At 44.5% G+C, this 20,502-nt stretch overlaps 1 protein-coding gene across 4 annotated transcripts in view; it reads left to right on the forward strand.

Annotated features, from left to right (window-relative positions):
• The window catches only part of LOC125740111 (rab effector MyRIP-like), a 54,120-nt gene extending 41,375 nt beyond the window's left edge, over positions 1-12,745 (forward strand). For 3 of the 4 annotated variants that reach the window (XM_049010922.1, XM_049010921.1, XM_049010920.1), the window contains exons 5-16: positions 339-413; positions 1,458-1,555; positions 2,042-2,119; positions 2,326-2,454; positions 2,792-2,966; positions 3,650-4,170; positions 4,835-6,034; positions 6,345-6,407; positions 7,478-7,684; positions 8,257-8,418; positions 8,507-8,729; positions 11,307-12,745. In XM_049010922.1, coding sequence (XP_048866879.1) covers positions 339-413; positions 1,458-1,555; positions 2,042-2,119; positions 2,326-2,454; positions 2,792-2,966; positions 3,650-4,170; positions 4,835-6,034; positions 6,345-6,407; positions 7,478-7,684; positions 8,257-8,418; positions 8,507-8,728 — 2,930 coding nt within the window. In that variant the 3' untranslated portion in view covers position 8,729; positions 11,307-12,745. The remainder of the gene's footprint in view (positions 1-338; positions 414-1,457; positions 1,556-2,041; positions 2,120-2,325; positions 2,455-2,791; positions 2,967-3,649; positions 4,171-4,834; positions 6,035-6,344; positions 6,408-7,477; positions 7,685-8,256; positions 8,419-8,506; positions 8,730-11,306) is intronic. The other variant, XM_049010923.1, reaches the window with a different exon arrangement.
• Positions 12,746-20,502: the final 7,757 nt, after the last annotated feature.

Consider the following 20,502-nt stretch of genomic DNA (forward strand, 5'->3'; position numbering starts at 1 on the left):
CACAGCTGCCCTAACAGGTTCCCGACCCCGGTCATTTGATGACTGTCATGTGGGTTTGATGTTAATGATCCCGTGGGTTTGATGTTGATGATCCCGTGGGTTTGATGCTGATCTGTGGGTTTGATGTTGATGATCCCGTGGGTTTGATGCTGATCTGTGGGTTTGATGTTGATGATCTTGTGGGTTTGATGTTGATGATCCCGTGGGTTTAATGCTGATTTGTGGATTTGATGTTAATGATCTTGTGGGTTTGATGTTGATCTATGGGTTTGATGTTGCTTTTGTGGGTTTGCTGATGATGATCTTACACACGTGGGTCTCCCTCACTATGCTTGTAGGGGCCAATGCCTATGAAGAAAGCATGGGCAACGAGGGGAGCATCAGTGATCTGACGTTCTACAGACAAAGTGAAGGTAAGGTCAGCTGCAGAAGAGCCACTTGTTTCCAGAGGTACCTGCTGTTTGACCCTTAAACAAACTCGCTTTATTTAGTCAGAACTTGAATAAAAGCCTTGGTCTGGATGTGAGTAACTTCTACATGAAGAAGTTTTTCTCGCTTGCACTTCCACCTTATTGGTGTGTTTTTGGTCCCTCTCTCAGAGACTAGTCCCACTCAGGGTTGTGTGGGAACCTCTTATGTCTAAGTACAAACACGTAATTATAGCTGCTGTCAGGGGTTCGGGGAGGCCTGGTGTAAAAACACCGGAAATAAATCCAGCTTTGCTGCTTTCTGCTGCCAGGCGTATCATCGCCAAAACACATGCGGACAGCAATAAAAAACATCCTGCTATAAAATGCAGACAAAGCGCGCTTTCCCGCCTGCTAACTTGCCGGTTTACGGTGAGTTTGCTGGCTTTCCTCACGGCCACTCGTGGTGAGTGGGAGGCCTCCTGGCCCAGCATTCCGGGCCCAGCATTCCGGTCCCATGCCCTCTCTTCTGCCGCTCTTTTCACACGAGCCAGCTGCATCTTGTTTGGAGGTTCCGGACCGTCTCCGCCCGAGACAAATGGGGATAATGGAGTTAATGGAGCTGTCCGCAGCCCTGGTGCTGATGCCTCCCCCCGTCCGGGCTGTGCGTTTAGCCAAGAACTTCCCACTAAATGTTCCACGTTGTTTCACCATTTGCATTTTGACACATTGGACTGTAGCCTGATCCGGACGTATTTTTTATCAAAATCATATTATAAATAAAACAAATTTGAAAGGTCAGTTGAAACTGTATAGCCTTGTAACTTGAAAGTGTGCATGTATATATTTTAGGAATGTTTTATATTTTATTTTTATATATATATTTTGATTATATATCATACAATTTAATTATATATTTGTATATTATCAGTATATGCTTATATTGACCATACAGTAGTTTTGTGAACTTCAGTGTCCAGTGTGAAGCAGTTAATATTCAGGCATGTGTATGTGTATGTGTATCTGTGTCTGTGTGTGTCTGTACCCCAGAATACAGCATATCTGAGACGCTGCATGTTGCCCTGCGAGTGGCAGAAGAGGCGGTAGAAGATGCCATCACCAGAGCTGAGGAGCCCTGCGACAGCCTGGTGAGTGACAAGTTACCTGTGTTCACCTCTCTGCCTTCACACCCCTCCTGATATGCACTCCTGTCTCCAGTACGCCACTCTTCCATAGTGCGTAACACTCGAGTGCCCAGTCAGACACACCTAAAACAGCATGGAAGCGCAGGTCAAACATTTAGACACTAGGGGCACTGCAGATGAACGAGTACCAGGTGTTCAATGTACATAAGAACATAAGAACTATACAGACGAGAGGAGGCCATTCGGCCCATCAAGCTCGCTTGGGGAGAACTAAACTAATAGCTCAGAGTCGTTAAAATCTTATCTAGCTCTGATTTAAAGGAACCCAAGGATTCAGCTTGCACTACATTATCAGGAAGGCTATTCCATACTCTGACTACGAGCTGTGTAAAGAAGTGCTTCCTTAAATCCAGCTTGAAATGTTCTCCCGCTAATTTCCACCTAATATCCATATGTGTAGCAGCTGTGACGCTGTCATTGTTTTTATAGAATAGAAATGAAGCTCATTACCTGCGGGAAAATAAGGAGGAGCTGATTGAGGAACTGGCCACGTCCATTGTGCAGAAGGTGAGCTGCCCACTGCCAGGCCTGCAGCTGATACAGTGGAATACAGTGACTGGGACAGTTAGGTTTAACATTCACTGTTAATTGTTAGTGCTAATTACTATTGTGTTTATAGTGCCAGATAATCTGCCATGGTTCAATTGGCCCTGCTGTTAAGCTTTACTTTTATGCATAGATATGACCGCAGGGTTGATCTCTCCGTGTCACAGATCATACACCGCAGGAGAAAGCTGGAGCTGCCCGCTCAGGACGGCGAGGGCACCTCTCCTCTCCCATCCCTGTCCCAGCAGAGCACTCTGCCCTCACAGGCCCGCCTGAGAGCCGCCCAGTCCCTCTGGGTAAGGGCTATAGCCCCTCACCCCAAATCTGTACGCATCAGAATTAGACCCTGAACCTTCGGATTTGCCGCTTCCGATCGTCTGTGCCATTCGGGTTGTTCGTTTGCGGCAACGTGCTGCCACCTGCTGGCAAATTTTGGTTATGCACTCACGCTCATTGCTGGTGTGCTGGAAAAGGACTTAGTGGTAGCACGGAATCCATAGCGTCGTTATAAATAAGTCTGCATGGCCATATTGTAAATGTTAACGAGAAGCAGATTGTTGGTTTAAAATTAAATGAGGAATGCACCCCCACACATATGCGTGCGTGTGTCTGCACGTGTGTGTCGACTTGCAGAGGTCACGGTCGGCCTTCTCCCTGACGAGCGCCGGCGAGGAGGCCCCTGACGGGGACACGGGGCCCGACGATTGGGGCTGGGCGCGGATGGCTGTCAGGGACTACAGCTCGCTGAAGAGAGACACGGGCACCTCCCTGGCCAGCTGGAAGAGTGTCGACCAGCTGGACAACTCCAGTGAGCACCAGCATCATACTACTCACTGCAGAAAGCGGCTCAGCGCATCCAGATTGAATATTACTAGTGGTCCTATGATTTCCCTGAACTTCTTGTGGTTGCAGTTACAATCTGTCCATCCAACTTCCAACCACTCAGGGGGGCCTGGAGTCCTTCCCAGGCAGCAGAGAGTTACTCACAAAAGTAATCCCTTACAGACAAGTTCAGGCCCCGAAAGTACAAATCCAGGTTTTGTTTCAGCCAGCTAGTTCGGTACTCTGTGACTGTGGTTTAAACAAAACCTTGGTCTGGATTTGTACTTTCTGGACCTAAACTTGTCTGTAATGGATTACTTTGGTGAGTAACTTCCCTGGCACTGCCTATACTGTAATAGCAGGACCTGCCATCAACAGTGCTGTTCAGTGTTCTATGCATTTCATGCTTTCATTCAAAGTAACTTATAATAGTGTTATAATTTATATGTGCTCCCTGAAATTTGAACCCACAGCCTTTGCCCTGTTAGCACAATATGCTACTTGTTGAGCTGCTGTGGGTTACAGTGGGCTTATCCCATGAGAGACACCCAGTGGTAGTAGCATAGTAGTAAATATCAGATGTGTGCATCCATTTGTTATGAACGCTATGAGGCGTGTCCTCGTAACTAAGCAACTCCTCACTGTGTGTGTTTGTGTCTGTGCCTGGAGGCGTGTCGTCAGTGCTTCAGAGCCCCGATGGAAACTGGATTGCCCTGCAGAGTAAACAGCGCCCCCGCCTGCTGACTAAGTGTAAGAGCATGGTGTTCAGCGCCCTGGAGCAGGAGTCCGGGGCCGTGTCAGCCTATGACGACATGGGCTCGGGCAGCGAGGGTGACGGAGCGAGTGGCGCCGCCCTGCAGGAGATCCGCAAGAAAGTGTTTCAGCGGGAGTCCGAGTGGACCGACGCGGCCGACCCCCACTCGGGCCCGACCCCGCCGGGCTCACTCGCAGACCTGGACACCTCCACCCAGGGCAGCCCCCCCAAGTCAAGCAAGCAGCTGATGTCAAGCCTGCGGAGGAAGGTCCGACAGCATCGGTCACCTCGCCCCCTAGAGGCACCTGGGAGTACGCCTGTGGACTGCATTGATAAGCCGGAGGACGGGCAGGGTGATCGAGTGAGGAAATCTCGCAGGCACAAGAAGAGCAAACGGGAGGCTGGGGATCAGGTGGAGCACTCGTCCTCTGCCCCGGTGAGTGATAAAGGCTTCCCATAATGCACTACTCCACCATTTAGGCTCTTACTGTCACAGGTTAGCCCCTTTTTCAAAATCCATTTTCTGTGGTAACTCAGTTGATGCGGCACTTGACAGGGCAGATTTTTTTCTCACCACTAGCTGGCAGCACTAGATTGACTTGCCTCAGTCTCATTCATGCTACACATTACTTAAAGAAATAGAGTAGTTTTCAGTAAGCTATTGAAATATTTCCCTGATCATATAGGAACTGCCCTGTATAATATTTAGCATTTTCTGCTCCATTTTGATAATGTCTAAGGCTGCTGTAAATACAGAATAATCTAAATGTGCAAACCCAGGTCTACATGAACGTATGTCCTTTAGCACTGTATATGACAAATCCATAATTAAAGGCCCAATATTTATAATCAAAAGGCGTCTGAGTTTTAAAGATTATTGGGAATGTATCAAAATTATGTTTATTTTGATGTGGGTTGTAACTCGAAGTGCGGTGGGAACACTTTGTCTAGAAGGTTAGAGCGATCGACACAGTATATAATTAGCTACTAAAATTGGAAAATATAAACTTTAAAGACACTTGAATTTCAGGATGCCTTCTAAAGAGGATAATGTTGGGGTTACTTTCTTGTTGACTGACTGAGTGACTGGCTACCCACAGGAATACAGCAGCTTCCTAGTCAGTGCCTTCAAGAGGAAGAGCAAGAAGAAGGAGAGCCCAGCTCCTGCGAGCCAATCAGATCTTCAGCCTGGGGCTGGTGATACTGTGACCTCTGACACCATGGATACCGTAACCGTGACCCCTGGTGCTGGTGACTTTGAGCCCGTGGCCGTGGGGGAGGCAGTTAAGATGCCAGCAGGGGAGACATCAGGACGTAGATCCGGCCAGTCGGAGGGGTTCCGTGGAATGGAAGAGACAGAGATCAAGATGAACGCCGGGGGTCAACAGCGAGACCAAAAGAGACAGGTGATGAATGCGGGAGAGAAGACTGTGGAGAGAACAGAAGCTGGGGAGCCATGGATGGTGGAGGAGAGCCGGGTTGAGGTGATGGATGAAGGAGTTCTGAAGAAATACCAGGAGATAAGCACAGATAGGGACGAGTCAACCGAGTACTGGAGATTTACGGAGTTAGTGACAGGAAGGGGGAGAGAAGCTATCAGGAAGACCAACGTTGAGGTAGATCCACAAAGAGGAAGTCTGAGAGATGCTGTAGGAACGGAGAAGGATGACGGGGAGAGACAGGGGGTGGTGGAGACTGGCAGACTGGCGGCATCAGGAGATCGTGTCGCCGTAGAGTCAGAAAAAGGCGGAGATACAAAAAGACTGTTTCAAGTTAAAGAAAAGGCAGCTGAGCTCATGATGGAAGATGGAGGGAGACAGATTGGGAAGGAGGAAGAGCGACCTGGAATAGCAAAGGACGGCAAAGCCCTTCAAGCTGAAGCCGAAAGACGTATGGAACTAGATGATCACCAGCCAGAGGAACAAGTAGGATGGGAGGCAAAGAGGCGCTCAGAATTAGAGGAAAGCAGGAGAGCTGCGCTGCTGGCTGAAAGAAACATGGAGTCTGAAGACGAAGAAGAAGGCCGACCTGAAACTGAACATCTAGCGGGGAGCGTGGCGGAGCGTGAGGGACCAAGTGCTGGGAAGCTCAAAGCGTTAGCAGGAAAAGAGGAAGAAGAATCGGTAACTGAAGAGGAGGAACAGGGTCTCGAAACGGAGACGGCAAGACTGACCAAGAGAAGAGGGAGGCTTGGAAAGAAGGCTAAAAAAGGCGATGGGGAGGATGTTGGACCCATAGCGACCATCGAGGAAGGAAGCCGCTCGGTCCTGGATTACATGTCTGCCGAGGATATTCGCAGAGTAAGTCCCATTATCCTTACTCCCATCAGCTAATACAGAGAATGTACTTTTCAAATTACTCCTTGCCTCATCCAATCCAAAGTTAGCAGCACTAAGAGTTCTCCTTCTCCTAGCCAATCCAATAAGCACCTTTTAAAATTGCTCCACCTACTACCTAACTAACTAAGGACCGCAAATGTTTCTGTCTCAGCTGATGTTCTCCTTAAGCCTTCAACTTTCACTAACCTTCAGCCTTTTCCTTCTTCTCCCTCCCTCCATCCATCCATCCCTCTGTCCCTCATTGATCTCTCCTCCGTCACTTGGTGGTCAGGAAGGACAGAACGGTTCGGACTTTGAGCAGGAGTGGCAGGCTCTGTCCTCCCTGTTAATGCAAGTGAGACCCTGAAGTAGGACACGTGACGCCTCGGACGTGACAGGGCGGCACGTCTGAAGCTTCTCCCAGGCTTTCATCTGGGCCTTTTCTCTTGCAGAACCACTTTGAAGGGGTCATTAAGGGTGCTGGGCCGTGATACATCATGCAGTAGTGTTGTGATTCATTCATTCGTCCGTCCGCCTCGGAGTCGCCCATTCAGAATGCTTTTAACTAATGGTGCAAGGTGCTAAGAGTCCTTCAAGCTTGGTGAAACAAAAATATCTGAATGTCCTTCAGATGCCAATTAGCAGCCCGTAATGGACGGCACGGCATCGCTGCTCCGACGCCCAAGGCTGAATGCAGGATGCAGACATCCATTTTTCTTGGAGTTTTAATAATAGCTGGAACTGGATGAATTCCTATCTTAGAAAATACAGTTTTCTAATTTTCATGTATTTTAAATGATCTCAATATTTAAAAGTATATTTCAGAATGGGGATGGTAAAAGGGGTGGGGCGTGAAAAGCCAGACCCATTAGACCGATTGCAGGTGCAGGTGACGGACAGCGTCTGTAGATGAAACTGTATCCGTGAGGTAGAGCACAGTGCTGGAAATCCGGCACTGGAAAAACGATCTGGAAAAACGTCTGTCTAACAACTCGACCTATGCCTGTCCTCATGATTAACCTAAGTGTAGAATGATGAGTACTTTGCACAGATGTGAATGATGGGGTATAGGTGCGCAAGAAGTAGAAAGTTCAGGTTCAGAAAGTACAAATCCAGAACAAGATGTTATTTTAGCCAGCTAATTGAGTGCTCTGTGAATGTGATTCTGTATACTCTGCCGGTTGGTTGAAACAAAATCTTGGTCTGGATTTGATCTTTCTGGACCTGAACTTTCCACCTCTGACTGCCTCTGGCAGGCATTCTAAATGAAAGTGTCCCCTCTCTGATTGAATTTTTATATATCCAGCAGTAGCTAGCTTGGGGACTGTGACCGTCAGACTTAAACTGAGCCCCGCCCATCCCGTGACCCCTCCCCTTGTATAACCACGCCCCCCTTCCATGTGCCTTTGTGTTGGTGTGAGCCAGAAGTACTCGGCTGCATCGCTGTGCAGCATAACCACCGAAGTGCTGAGGGTGCTGAATGCTACGGAAAACCTAATCGAGGAGGTGGAGGGCAAGCCCCGCCCCATGGACATGCCCACCGACCCGGCCCTGCCTGGGGGCACCACCCCTGGACCTCCCAGCCATGGGGACATAAGGCTGGACGAGCAGCTTCTCAGCCTGGAGGAGAATGTATGGATCCCTCATACCTCGCCAAGAACGATGGGGGGCCGGGGGAAGTCGTGAGGGGTGTAGAGCACAAACATACAGAGTCATTCAGAGTGATACAGTAGAGAGAGACCAGGAATACACTCACACATATACAAGGAGTACAGATACATGGGAAAGATCAGTACAGACAAACAGGGCATACTTTCAGGCTAATGCATACTGTTATTCATAGTGAGTTGTGATTCACAACAGACAGTACAGAGCCCTGGACAGTTTGCATGCTCAGAAGAGTACAGTCAAACAGGTACTGAAATTTAGGGTCACCCAGTACAAACACAATATCCAGAATGAATGTTGGCACAGTACCAACATAACCTAGAGCAGTGTTTCCCAATCCGGTCCCCGGGGACCCAGAGACGGTCCAGGTTTTTGCTCCCTCCCAGCTCCCCAGGGGAGCAAAAACATGGACTGTCTGGCAGGGAGCTGTGTATGAGCAAAAATGTGGACCGTCTGTGGTTCCCCGGGGACCGGATTGGGAAACACTGCACTAGAGACACTCAGGAAGGTGTGACGGCAGGCGACACCCTTTGCAGGTGTACCTGGCCGCCGGGGCGGTGTTCAGGTTGGAGGGTGAGCTGCGTGAGCTGGAGGAGTGCGCACGCGACATCGGGAGCGGCAGCACGGACGAGGAGCTGGCGCACCTGGAGGAGCAGGTGGCGAGCGCGGCGGCGCAGGTGCAGCAGTCAGACCTGCAGGTGCGTAGCTGCCCTGCGGGAGGCTCTGCCCTGGGAACAGAGGCCGCCGCGGCCATAACGCCCATCTGTCTGTCCTCGTGGGCTCCAGGTGTCTGGTATCGCGGCGCGGATCTCAGCTCTGAAGTCCGCCGGCCTGAACGTGGCCCACAGCGCACAGCAGCAGCAACAGCAGCCCAGCGCCAGGCCACAGACCAAGGTGGCGTCTCGCTTGCCATTCACGCTGACCTTCGCAGGGAGGTCCTCTGCCCAGCCTCACACCATCGACTCAACCCGGCATCAGCGGAGGAAGCTGCCCACTCCCCCTCAATGAGGTACCATGTGCTTAATCCGTCCTTTACCTGTGTTTTGATGTATTCATAAGCACCCACTGGTGAAACACAGCCAGCAGTGGTATTTACCACAACTGAAACAAGCATTTATGTCCGGACCCTGAGGTTTGGGAGCCTCCTGTTGGCCACAAACATTTACTACACTAAATATTTAATAAACGTTCCTTATTTAGGAGATGCTAAAGCAGCCTAACCGTAACATTATACGCTGCCGGGTAGAGATCATATCCCGTTGGCACCATGAAAAGCAAGAGCATTAAAGATAGGAAGGGTCTAATAGAAGCTGGGGAGCCATGGAATTCAGAAGTGAATTTTTGAGTTGCATCACAGAAACAACAAACATGGCATCTGGATGGTAACACTTTGGCCATGCACAGTGGGTGCAGTGCCCCCATGTTTACAGGACTGTGCAGTGCTGTGGGTCCTGCAGAATCTGGGATTGCCTGTGACACTGCCTGAAATCTGGTACTTTCTGTCATTAAGGGAAAAAACATGAGAACGAGGTGTCCTTTGCCAGCTAAATGCTGACTACCCCCCTCACACTCAGATAAAATGTGTGGGAAAGAGGACATGGAGACACGTGGCAGCCTGCCGTAATGACGCTTGTCGTCTTCGAGGCTGGTCCCGCCGTCCCAGGGCTGCTTCCACGGCCCCTGAAAGGCATGGTGATTAAAGACTCACTCCAGCTGATTTTCTCCATGGTTTTGACAGACGCCTCTGATGCATTAGTGACTCACTCCAGCCGTGGAGCTGATATGAAAATAGCCGTGTGGCACCCAGCTTGTAACCCGGCTCCCTGAATGATTTCCATTTCCAGCATTTCTTTTGGGTCTCTTAGGATTGAAAAGGTTTATTTTTGTTATGCGATTTTGGCAGTCAAACTTTTGTCAGTTTGTTCTGGTAAAATATCTGAATGGTTCCTCATTGTCATTTATTTAACTGTTAATTAACAGCTGCAGCATTTATTCAGTTTTTAATGGAGTTTTAACCAGTTACATGGGGTCAGTTAGCTTCATTGTGTTTGGGGCAGGAACATTTATATGACAGGATTAACACAGGGTGAACCGCTGAAATCATGCACCACGATCATGGGCATATATGTTTATCCTGTACATCAACGATATTTGTAAAACATCTGATATATTGCAGTTTATCTTATTTGCAGATGATACAAATATTTTTTTGTACCGGAGAGAAATCACAGCAGTGGTTGGAAATTGTCACACAGGGAATGATCCAACTGAAAACAGTGTTTGATAGAGAAAAGTTATCACTAAATTTGAACAAAACTACATTTATGTTATTTGGAAATTGCAAAAAAAGATGCTGGAGTCAATTTGTTGATAAATAATGTTGAAGCTGAGGCTGAAGTTTTTTGTATGAAATTTCTGGGTGTGACAGTAGATAATAAAATATCCTGGAAACCGCATATAAATCATATACAAACTAAACTGTCAAGAAGCATCTCTGTACTAAGTAAAGCAAAACATCATTTGCATTACAAATCATTCCGTATACTTTACTGTTCACTTATATTGCCGTACTTGGAGTACTGTGTGAAAATCTGGGGAAATACGTACAAAAACTTCACTTCAGCCATTATGTAAACTTCAGAAAAAAGCAATTAGGATTATTAATAAAGTAGGATTCAGAGACTACACTAACATTTTGTTCTTGAAGTCAGAAATCTTGACATTTATGGATCTTAAAAAATATAAAACTGCACAAATTGTGTATAAAGCCAGATATACTGTAATATGTTGCCAGGAAATGTACAGAGGATGTTTTTTGTCAGAGAAGGGGACTATAAACTGAGGAGAAAGTTAAATTCGAAGACTCTTAATGCACGAACAGTGGTTAAAACCTTTTGTATTTCCATTTGTGGAGTAAAACTCTAGAACAGTTTTCCAGTGGACCTACAGCAATGTTCAGGCGTTATTCAGTTAAAAAAAAAAAATGATACCTGCTTTTGGAAAATTATGAAACTGATGCACTGGGTGACTGATGGGAAATATAATTCTGCTAAATTGTTTGCGCATCACATCTACCACTGTAGATATACTTATACATTTTTTTCTCTCTCTTTCTTTTTAGTATGGGGTGAGTAATGAGGGGAGGTGGGGATTCGAACGAGTGTTGAGCATGGGATAGGGATTAATAAGTATGTACATACTTTCTCCTACTCCATTTCGGATTTTTTTTTCATTTTATGTTATTAAGATTTTGTTTATTTTGTCTGCGGAACACACACGTGTGTGTGTGTGTGTGTGTGTACCTATATAGGCAGGTATGCGTGTGTATATATGTATGTGTATATATTGGTTGTTGTATATGTTCGAAATAAAAAGGTTATCATCATCATGTAGGATGCATGTGAGGGATCATTAATATTCATAAAGGAGGCTACTGGATTGGCCAGTGAATAAGGTGGCAGGGGTTGTCTTGTTAATATTCAGGAAGGAAGCACTTCCTGATTGGCCATTGAAACACTGTTTTAGTGCTACCATCGGACTACATCATCACTGTCTGACCACTGCTCTCTCTCACCTGATCTTTCAGAGCTGGAAGCCAGGCCCTCCCCCAGCCAGTGCCTTTGACCCTGCGCGCCCTCTGGCTTCACTTTCAGTAACCCCCCAATACTCAGGGGATGGAGGTCTCCTGCCTTAACCCCAGCTGCAGATCCTACAGCCAGAATACCATCACATGAACTTTTTGTGGGAAGAACCCCGTTCTCCTGTGTGTGATTTAAATCGTGTAGCATGAACAGATGATCCAGAATAATATTTTTATCCACACTATCCAAAAATGAAATTTTGTTTTCTCCTGTTTTGTTATCATTCCCATCGCAGTTGTTTTGGACAAAAGTGAATTTGTCGCTGTTCATTAATATGAATTTGTCCCATGAAAGCAAACCTCTCCTAGAAGACGGGTAGGTGTGGGTTTATTTTTAGCAACACCGTAAGCCACGCCCCCTTCCCTTTTGGAACTCGCGTGAACAAGGGCTGTAGCCTCTGTAAGCACTGGTCGGGAAGTTTGGAGGCTCAGGTCAATGCGAAACACAACCGCGTTGCAAAGGGACCAAAAGATGGGGCTTCTGGTCCCATTGACTCCACCTTTGACGTAGTTGCCCAGTTTACGTCAGTAACAGCTGCCAGAATGATAGTTATAAACCAGAACTTCATTTTAAGGGGGCGTTCCCCTTATCATTTCCTCTCTTCGCAGTTTCTTCCCCACGTTTCTCGGTCAGTGTGCGATTCGAGTGTTGCTGGTTAAATTCAGTGAAATTACCCAAAAAATAGACACAAACATAAGAACAAGCACTGCTTGTGTCTGGTTTCCTCCCATCTCCCTCTTTTTTTTACTTGCAGTTATATTTGTAGTTGATTTAGTTTTCAATCCACGCCCTGTTCGAATGTCACTACTGTCATGGTGACCCGTACACGTTGGTGTTGATGTTTTACTGATGGATGATTTCAAGTGCCCTTATTTAATTCCTCGATGCATCGTTAATTATTTAATTTGCATTACCGTGCATAAAATATTGGTTCGTCAAAACACTCAGTTGTTTTGATTGTTTGAAGCCTGAGCTTAACACGGTCATTAACTTCGTCCATTATTTTCCCCAGTCGACATATAACGGTGGGTCCCCTGTACATAAAAAGGCATGTTTAATCTCAAATGAATCTTCATTAAAAGATGTATTATCGTTTACATGTACTTTTCAGAAATCGTAATTTAGTTTTAAATTTAAAGAACGTGGAAATATTACGGAAAAATTATAAACTGGGGTAAGTTTTTAGCATGTAGCATGTACCTCGAATTTTTACAATGAACCGAATTGCGCACACTGTGAGGAAATTGAGCGCGATCGTATAATTATTAACTTTAAAATATTACAAATTAAACCGAGATGGGGCTGCTGTATTAAAACGAGCCAAGCTGTACCAGTGGAAAGACAAGATGTAAATCTAATAAAGTTTATGCAGCTATCATTGTCACTTCGTAATGGCCTTGATTTTCCGCTGTGGGAATTGTGCGAGTAAGTCGCCTTGTTTTGTCTTTTTGGGTGTTCGAGCGGTTTACGGTCTTGTATTAGATTCAATACGGTTTGGCAAGTCGCTCCGGATCTTAAAGCTGCATGATATTAAAAAAATAAGTCGTACTTTTGCCCAAGTCTAGATAGCACTAGTAGCTTAGGCCTGATAATAATGATTACAAACTCAGTTAATCGTACATTGTCATCTGACATTACGTATTATAATATACTTTTCGTTTTAATTCATGATAACTGCTTTTGTAATTTAGAAAATGAACTATATTTTCGTAACACATTTAATGTCGTTTTACAACCGTGCGTCTGAAAATGCTCCGCTTTTATCCCTTATAACACGTGTAACAATTAATTATATTTGCGCAAAAATTGTATATAGGCCTATATTACCTTTGGTTTGTTAAGTGTTTCTCGTAAATTCTGCAGGAAACTAAAACATTTCTGCTCATAAAGCACGATTTTACGGGGTGGGTTGGCGAAATTGATTTAAAATTAATTAATCGCTTAGAATTCCGAGCGCAGGCATGTTTTAGGCTATGAGAACAAAGGTTTCTCTCTCTCTCTCTCTCTCTCTCTCTCTCACTCACACACACACGCACTCGGCCATAAAGTGTTGATAAACAGTTTACCACTGAACGTCATTCTTTCTCGGAGAATAGTTCATAGTTTAATATAAATATTTTTAATATACATGTTCTTCCAAAATTATTATTATTATTATTAAGGAAAAAACAAAAATAAAACATACGAAACAGCTAAAATTTTCAAAGTAGAGCATCTGTCATCATGACAGCCAGTCGGAGGCTTGAACTCGCTGTAGACCCCGAGCTTTTCGGTCCCACAAGATGCGGAAGAGAAATCCTAGTGATGGACCGCTGCTTTGCCGTTTCCCGAACCGGCCTATTGGTCTCACTCCACGATCCACGTACCAGTACGGATCTATCGCTGGACCTGACGTTCAAAGCCCAAAAAGAAAGAAAATTAAAACAATCGGGTAACAATATAGAAATGATATGTTAAAACATGTTTTAAACGTGCGCAAAACTCCAACAGGACAACACGCTCAAAACCACTCAATGTGCCACTATCTTCGTACAAAATATTTTAAATGTCTTACCCATAATACATCTACACTCTTCAAAACATAGGCCTATGGCAAACCGCAACTTTAAAAACGTTTGATCTTCACCAGGCGGCATTAAAACCCGCACTGTAACAATTTTTTACCTTTGTGGGTATAATTATTTGACACTGGGACTAGACCCTCAAATGTTTGCTAATTGTATCCTAGATGTAGTCAAATGTGCCTTTTAAGGTACATAAATTGACTTTTAGGAAGTTTGTACCTTGAGGAACAAAACTATACCAGGGCCGTAGCCCTTTTTTTCTGACAGTGCAGCATTTGGTTTGCTTATGCAGCTCCTTAGCGCTAGCCCTCGGCTCATAATCACACGTTACCTCTGTCATCGATGCTGTGCAGGTCGAGCTGTTCGGGTCTGACTGTGCTGCTGTACGCGCATGTCACACCCACGAGCAGCAAAAGCAGGACCAGCTGGGCGCCCGTCAGCCTCACTCCGATGGGCGTCCGGTGACTCCGCCCCCCGGGGCAGACGAGACTGGAGATCAGCATTTTTCACTGTCACAAAATTATTGAGACGGTTTAAACGGTTTATATGTTGGTCCCGTTTGGTGTAGTAAGTGTTTTGAAATATCTATTAAATTGTAATGTAACACCATACAAAACCGACTTTCTGGTAAACTTTATTTGCATACTAATATACCATCCAGGCAGTCGCCGGGGAGCAAATATAACAATTCTTATTTATACCTATTTTCTGTAAATTAACATGTCGTATCTTTTATTTAAATCATGCTAAAAGTTTGTTTCCTCTTGGAAGTTTGTGTGTCAGCCTGCCGTCAGTAAACTCACCTTGCGGTAATGCTGCACGCCTGACCCCCGCAAACTCTCCTCGTCAGTAGCTCCTGTGTCAATGTTCTCCCAAGTCGCCAGGAGAGCGAACTTATATTAACAAAGATGAGTTGCGTCAGACGACCCCCCCCCGTCATACACACACCGAACCACCCTTGCAGACAGAGAATGAGCGGTCACGTTTCTCACCGACGCTTTCTTGTCATTAACATATCAAGCCCAGCGCAAATAATGAGAAAACTAAGGGTCGCGAGCTCTCGAATTACGAACGTCCATTAAGGAAAACCCAAATAGTTCATGTATTTCACGCGTGGAATCTCTTTGTTCTTAGATTCTATAACATAGAAAGAAATAATCTATCAATAGGTAAATGACGTCTCCTATAATCAATTTTGCAATGAAGCAAACAGGAAATTCCTGCTTTCTATAAATACACGGCAGTCTCCCTTGAATCTAATTATATTCTATTATCATAGTCATTCTTATGTTGTTAAGCAGAGTCCTTTTCCCTCGAATGAACCGAGCAATACATAGTATAGACTTGCTATCACGTGTAAAAACCCATCCATCCATCCATAAATCCATCCATCCATCCATCCATCAATCACTTATCCAGAACTTTGTCTACGGGTGTCTATTCTACACAGCAGAGGGCAATGAAATAGCTTGGCTGAGATGCTAGTCCATCACAGGGTACCCCTACTTTATGGGCAATTTTGAGGCTCCAGTTCACCTATGTTTTTGTTCTGTAGGCAGAACCTGGGATACAGGCATACAATCAACACACACATACACACACAGGGCCATTGACAATAACACAAGGCACAGGGTTAGAATCGGCTATCTGAATTAAATACCCCAGAATCAAGGGGCTGCAGTCAGCTTCGCGCCTCATTTCCAGCAGATGATGGGTAATGTTCTGAGGCATTTCATGCGGGTTGCTCTTCAATTAAGTTTTACTGTAATGGTTCAGCTTTGGGTCATGACTCCTTGGCACTGAAGCTCTGTCCCCAGGAGACGGACTGGCCATCTGCCACCCAGATGCCCGTGAGAGCCCTCACGAACCCCACAGGAAGTCAGGCTGCCATAATGAGTCAATTACTCCTTGAGGCCACGTGTCCGGAGTGTTTATGTCTGTGTTTAATTCTAATGCATGAAAAGCTTTAGTAACTGTTAATGACAGACAGCATTTCCCACATAAATGATATCTAGTTTCTTTAGCAGAGGGGACGGATACCACTAGGGTTTGGTTCAAACTATATACATATAATAATAATACATTTTCTGTTGCTCCTCTGTTTTCAGTACCACGAGCAGATGTATCATGATACAATAACCCATTTCCACACATGGAGAGAATAAGAACACTGTTTTGCGTCATGTAGCATTTAGAACTATGACATTAAAGCGTATATTCTATCTATCTCTCATGAGACATCTCTGCCTCTACACAGAGACCTCTCACTGGCCTGAGCGAGAGTTTACTCTTGCCATTTTTAATTTTGATCAACCAGCAGAGGGCCAGCCTAGATGACTGGACCTGCCAGAGATGGACACAAATGGGTCCGAGGTCTTCAATGGAACATATGAGCAAACCACCATCTACCTCCTAATGCTTATTTGGGTATAAATAGCTCCACTACTTATCTTCACTATAGAACACAATGCAATCTTATGTTTAGAAGATGAAAGAAGAATCACATCCTAAAATACACTAAGAAATAGGTACTTGTTCAACATGACCCTGAATAAAATTGATGGTTGGAATATGAATGAATAGGTACATGTTCAGTTTACATGAGAGAATAAAAACCGTTAAACTCTTCAATATCCAATTTCTACCAGTGAATCAACAAAACGTTCCACTGACTTATTGTTTTGGATTACTTTATAATACTCTATAGTAGAATATGTGCAGAATGTTACCATGAAGGTTTATGGATGGAGACAGGACAGCACTAGAGAGGCACTGAGAAGCCTTGATACACATGCAGTGGAGCTGAGATTTACCTCACCGTGTTTATCTTTGCCAATCAAAGAGATCTCCAAGCTGACTCAAGCTCAGTGAACGATGAGCAGCACTGGGGGATGGGGGATGTGAAATATGACCTTACAGGTACCACGACTCTTTCACCAGAGGCCACATCTCACTTCACGTGTTTCTTTCCTTGCAGAGTGGCAGGCTGGAGAGCTGGCAGTTAGTCACCGGTAAACTCAGACAAAAACAGTCAGGGAGTGTAGAAAACAAGCATGTCATCATCTCACTCTCGCACAAGGCATAGAACACTCAAGAATAGCCATCGACCAGATTTACACTTTTCGTGAAACATAAGAAGAATAACGTAAAATTCAGTGTCGTACGTCATGGTGTCATTATGTCACATTGCCCCCATGTGGACATCTGAAAATCTTAACGCAAAACTACGAAAATAGACCTAAATTAATACAAACAAGAAATGCATTTCTGCTCATAATCATGTTACTTTTATTAACCATCGCTGAACATAATGGATTGGATGGTCTGAAACTATCTGCTTCGTTTCGTATGTTTTACGTCACTCTGTAATGTGGTACATGTAGTTTCACTTGTGTAGCACAGCCATGCTTTCGTTTCAAAAACGAAAAACGACCATCAAACTTTTGCACAAGTCATTAAATAGTCATAGATCATAATTATGTCCTAATCCTCTCAGCACAAACGATTAGACATTTTATGAATCCTGACATATAAACTACGAATCATTTGTCTATATGACCAGCTAGGTTAAGTTATAATGAAGGTTGAAAAGTACTCCAGAGCTGCAGGCTAAAGTTCAATCGGAGTCTTTAAACTACAACAGACGACGACTCCAAGTCGCCGTGCCTATTTATGTATGGGCATCCCTTAGTGGGACCACTGGCACTGGGAGGAGGCATCTAGTTTCTCATAGTCAGGGCAGTAGGAGCTGGTTGCAAGCTTTAGGCAGGACACAAGGTGGTCATCCGTCACTGTGGATCTGTACATTGACTTGATGATTTCCATGTGAGAGAAAGCAGACTCACACGAACAGGTTGATGCAAAAAGTGCTGTCAAGTTCAAGGCATACCTTCCTAGGCTGGAATACTTTTGTTCCAGCAGTAGGTTCCAGAACTCTCCGTTCATGCCAGGCGTTGCCCTGGATTTGATCTCAATGTCATTTTGCAGTATGAGAATCTCTCTTCTCAGCAGCAGAGCTGTCCATATGGAACAGCAATCCTGGGATGCTACTTTAAAAACAGTGTCAGTATTGACACCAAACGGAAAACACAGGTAGCTGGCAACAGGCTCGATGGATGCAAAGTAAGTAACGTGCTGGTGAAATTCTGACAAGATGCTCTGAACTTGCTCCTCATAACGTGCTGTCAAGCTGCACCGAGTCTCCATGCTGAAGTTCTTCCTGCATGTAAGGAAAGTTCCACAGTCAGTGTGGTGGCCTACTTGACAGAACGTGTACCTCGCTTTTAAATGTGTTCACCGAACTGATCATGTTGCTTACATGTATGTCCTTACCCTGAAGTTCTGTGAGATCTGTCAGGAAAGCTAAATGCAAAAGCCACTGGTAGTCCTCTAGCTCTGCGTATTCTGCATGATTTGAAAGTTCCAGAAAATCTTAACTTTTATTTCAGGCAACAACTCGAAGAATCGCATCAAAGATTTACCCCTGCTTAGCCGTCTAACATCTGTGTACAGCAGCAGGTCTGTATGTTCATGAGAGCAATGAATGACCTTCTCTGCAGACTCCTAACCTGAACATAACACAATATTCAATATTCATTGCAACATCCATCACTTCTTTCGTGTTTAGAACTTTCCCATACAGTGCTTTGCTGGTGATTTATACTATGATAATAAAGGAAGTCACTTTGCACAATGCAATGAACCCACCAGGGCAGCCAACAATCGCTGGAGCACCATCAGTTATAAAAATTAGCTTAAAGAGGGGCAATTGACTTTTGTTAAATTGAATGAAAGTGTGGAAAATATCTTCACCTCTAGTGTGTCCTTTCAATGGCAAAATGGTGAGTGCCTCTTCTTTTACACTCATGTCTCCACAAATCATTCTGATGAAAACACATAACTTTGCCATATCCATCATATCAGTCGACGTCTCGAACTGGAGAGAAAAACACTCACATTTGTCTTTTTTCAGTTGCTCCTCGACATCCTCTGCCGTTCTGTCACATCGCCAACGGTAACAGTATTCCGAGATAACTGCACATCCTTAACAGCGTCCGCAATATCCGGTTCATTCTTAAAGCCAGCTGAGTGCATCTGCAGCCCCACCAGATGCTTCTTTAACAACTTCACCATCCTTGAAATGTATTTATCAAGATGCTATTATTGCCGCCTTACTCATGGTGTTGGGCCTGGTAAAAATCGACTGCTGTGCTACTAACTGACCCTTCAGTTCTTGCACTTTTTGGGAACATGGAGCCGTTTTAGTAGGGAATTCAGTCTCGTAGCTTTAGTGCAACATTTTGAAATGCTGCTTAGACAGTATCAGAAAACAAATATTTGAATTTTCATTTAGCTAGAATCTTAGCTAGCATACCTAATGAGTAGCTGTCTTAGATAACATCAAATGCTAGTGGGTTATTTGATCTAGATTTGCTTTTTATTTATTTATGGTGCTAACTGACTGGTGTTAGAGGCCATAAGATAGATTTTTCCCATTGTGTGATGTAGCCATGTGCCAGTTCAGGGGCCAAATGCTTGTAGCCTGGTCTAGGTATGACTAAGACTCTGACTTACTGTGTCAGCATGAATCTGTATTATCTAGTGTGGGCTGGACTCGATGGCCTGACTGCTGTGACTCTGAGTTTTTATATTGCTCCTGGCCTGGTTGCAGACAGGGATAGATCCTCACTTCATACATCAGCAGGTTCTCTTTTATATCCTTCATAAAGCCCGAAATCATCCCGATGTTGCTGAAACAACAGCTGTTTTCTCATGTACGGTATGATGAATGAATGAGTTTTTTAGCTAAAAAACACCAGTTCCACAGATGGATGATTATATTGTTTATTTAAAATATCTAATGAATGCACTGATGTACTGTACATTTATTCCTGTCCTTCTCCTATTAGACTGACACAGTCTATCTATAGCCAAATGTTACAAATGGGCATGGACACTTTCCTTATAACACGCTTAATTGGACTGGAGGTCTGCGTGTCCTAATGGTTTGCACCACACCATTACTATTGCATTTTAGAAATAATATGCATAAAGTAATAACACAAATTTAAATTCTTTTATATCATGAGAAAAGCCTCCTGACCACCTTAGATGACCCACAAAAAGCAGTAGGTCCATAGAGTAGATGAGATGTGTAGCTTTTATGACCAGTGAGTTAGGGGTCAGTGCTTGCACACTGCCTGAGAGTGTGGCCCAGTGGCAGGAGGTAATGAACACTGTTTTTAACACAGTGTCTTTTGGTTTAATTATGAATACACAAGGAGAATCTATGGTCTTATGCAGTATTTCTCTTATCAACAATGGAAAGTAAATCAATTAATACATAGTTCTTTTTCTTAGCTGTGACAGAAAGACATAAAAGATGCATATGTTGGGTGACAGAATAAAGAATCCTGCAAAATGTGTTTCAGCTGAATGAAATGTTTGTCATTATAGACTTGAAGTGGTCACAGCTGAATTGATGGTAATGAACTAATATGTACTAAATATTTTTCTGAATTTCAATGAAGTATCTGACCTCAGAGGTCCGGTGCCAGATCAGTGACTCAGAGCTCTT

Source organism: Brienomyrus brachyistius, chromosome 4 (genome assembly GCF_023856365.1).
Source record: "Brienomyrus brachyistius isolate T26 chromosome 4, BBRACH_0.4, whole genome shotgun sequence".
NCBI lineage: Eukaryota > Metazoa > Chordata > Actinopteri > Osteoglossiformes > Mormyridae > Brienomyrus > Brienomyrus brachyistius.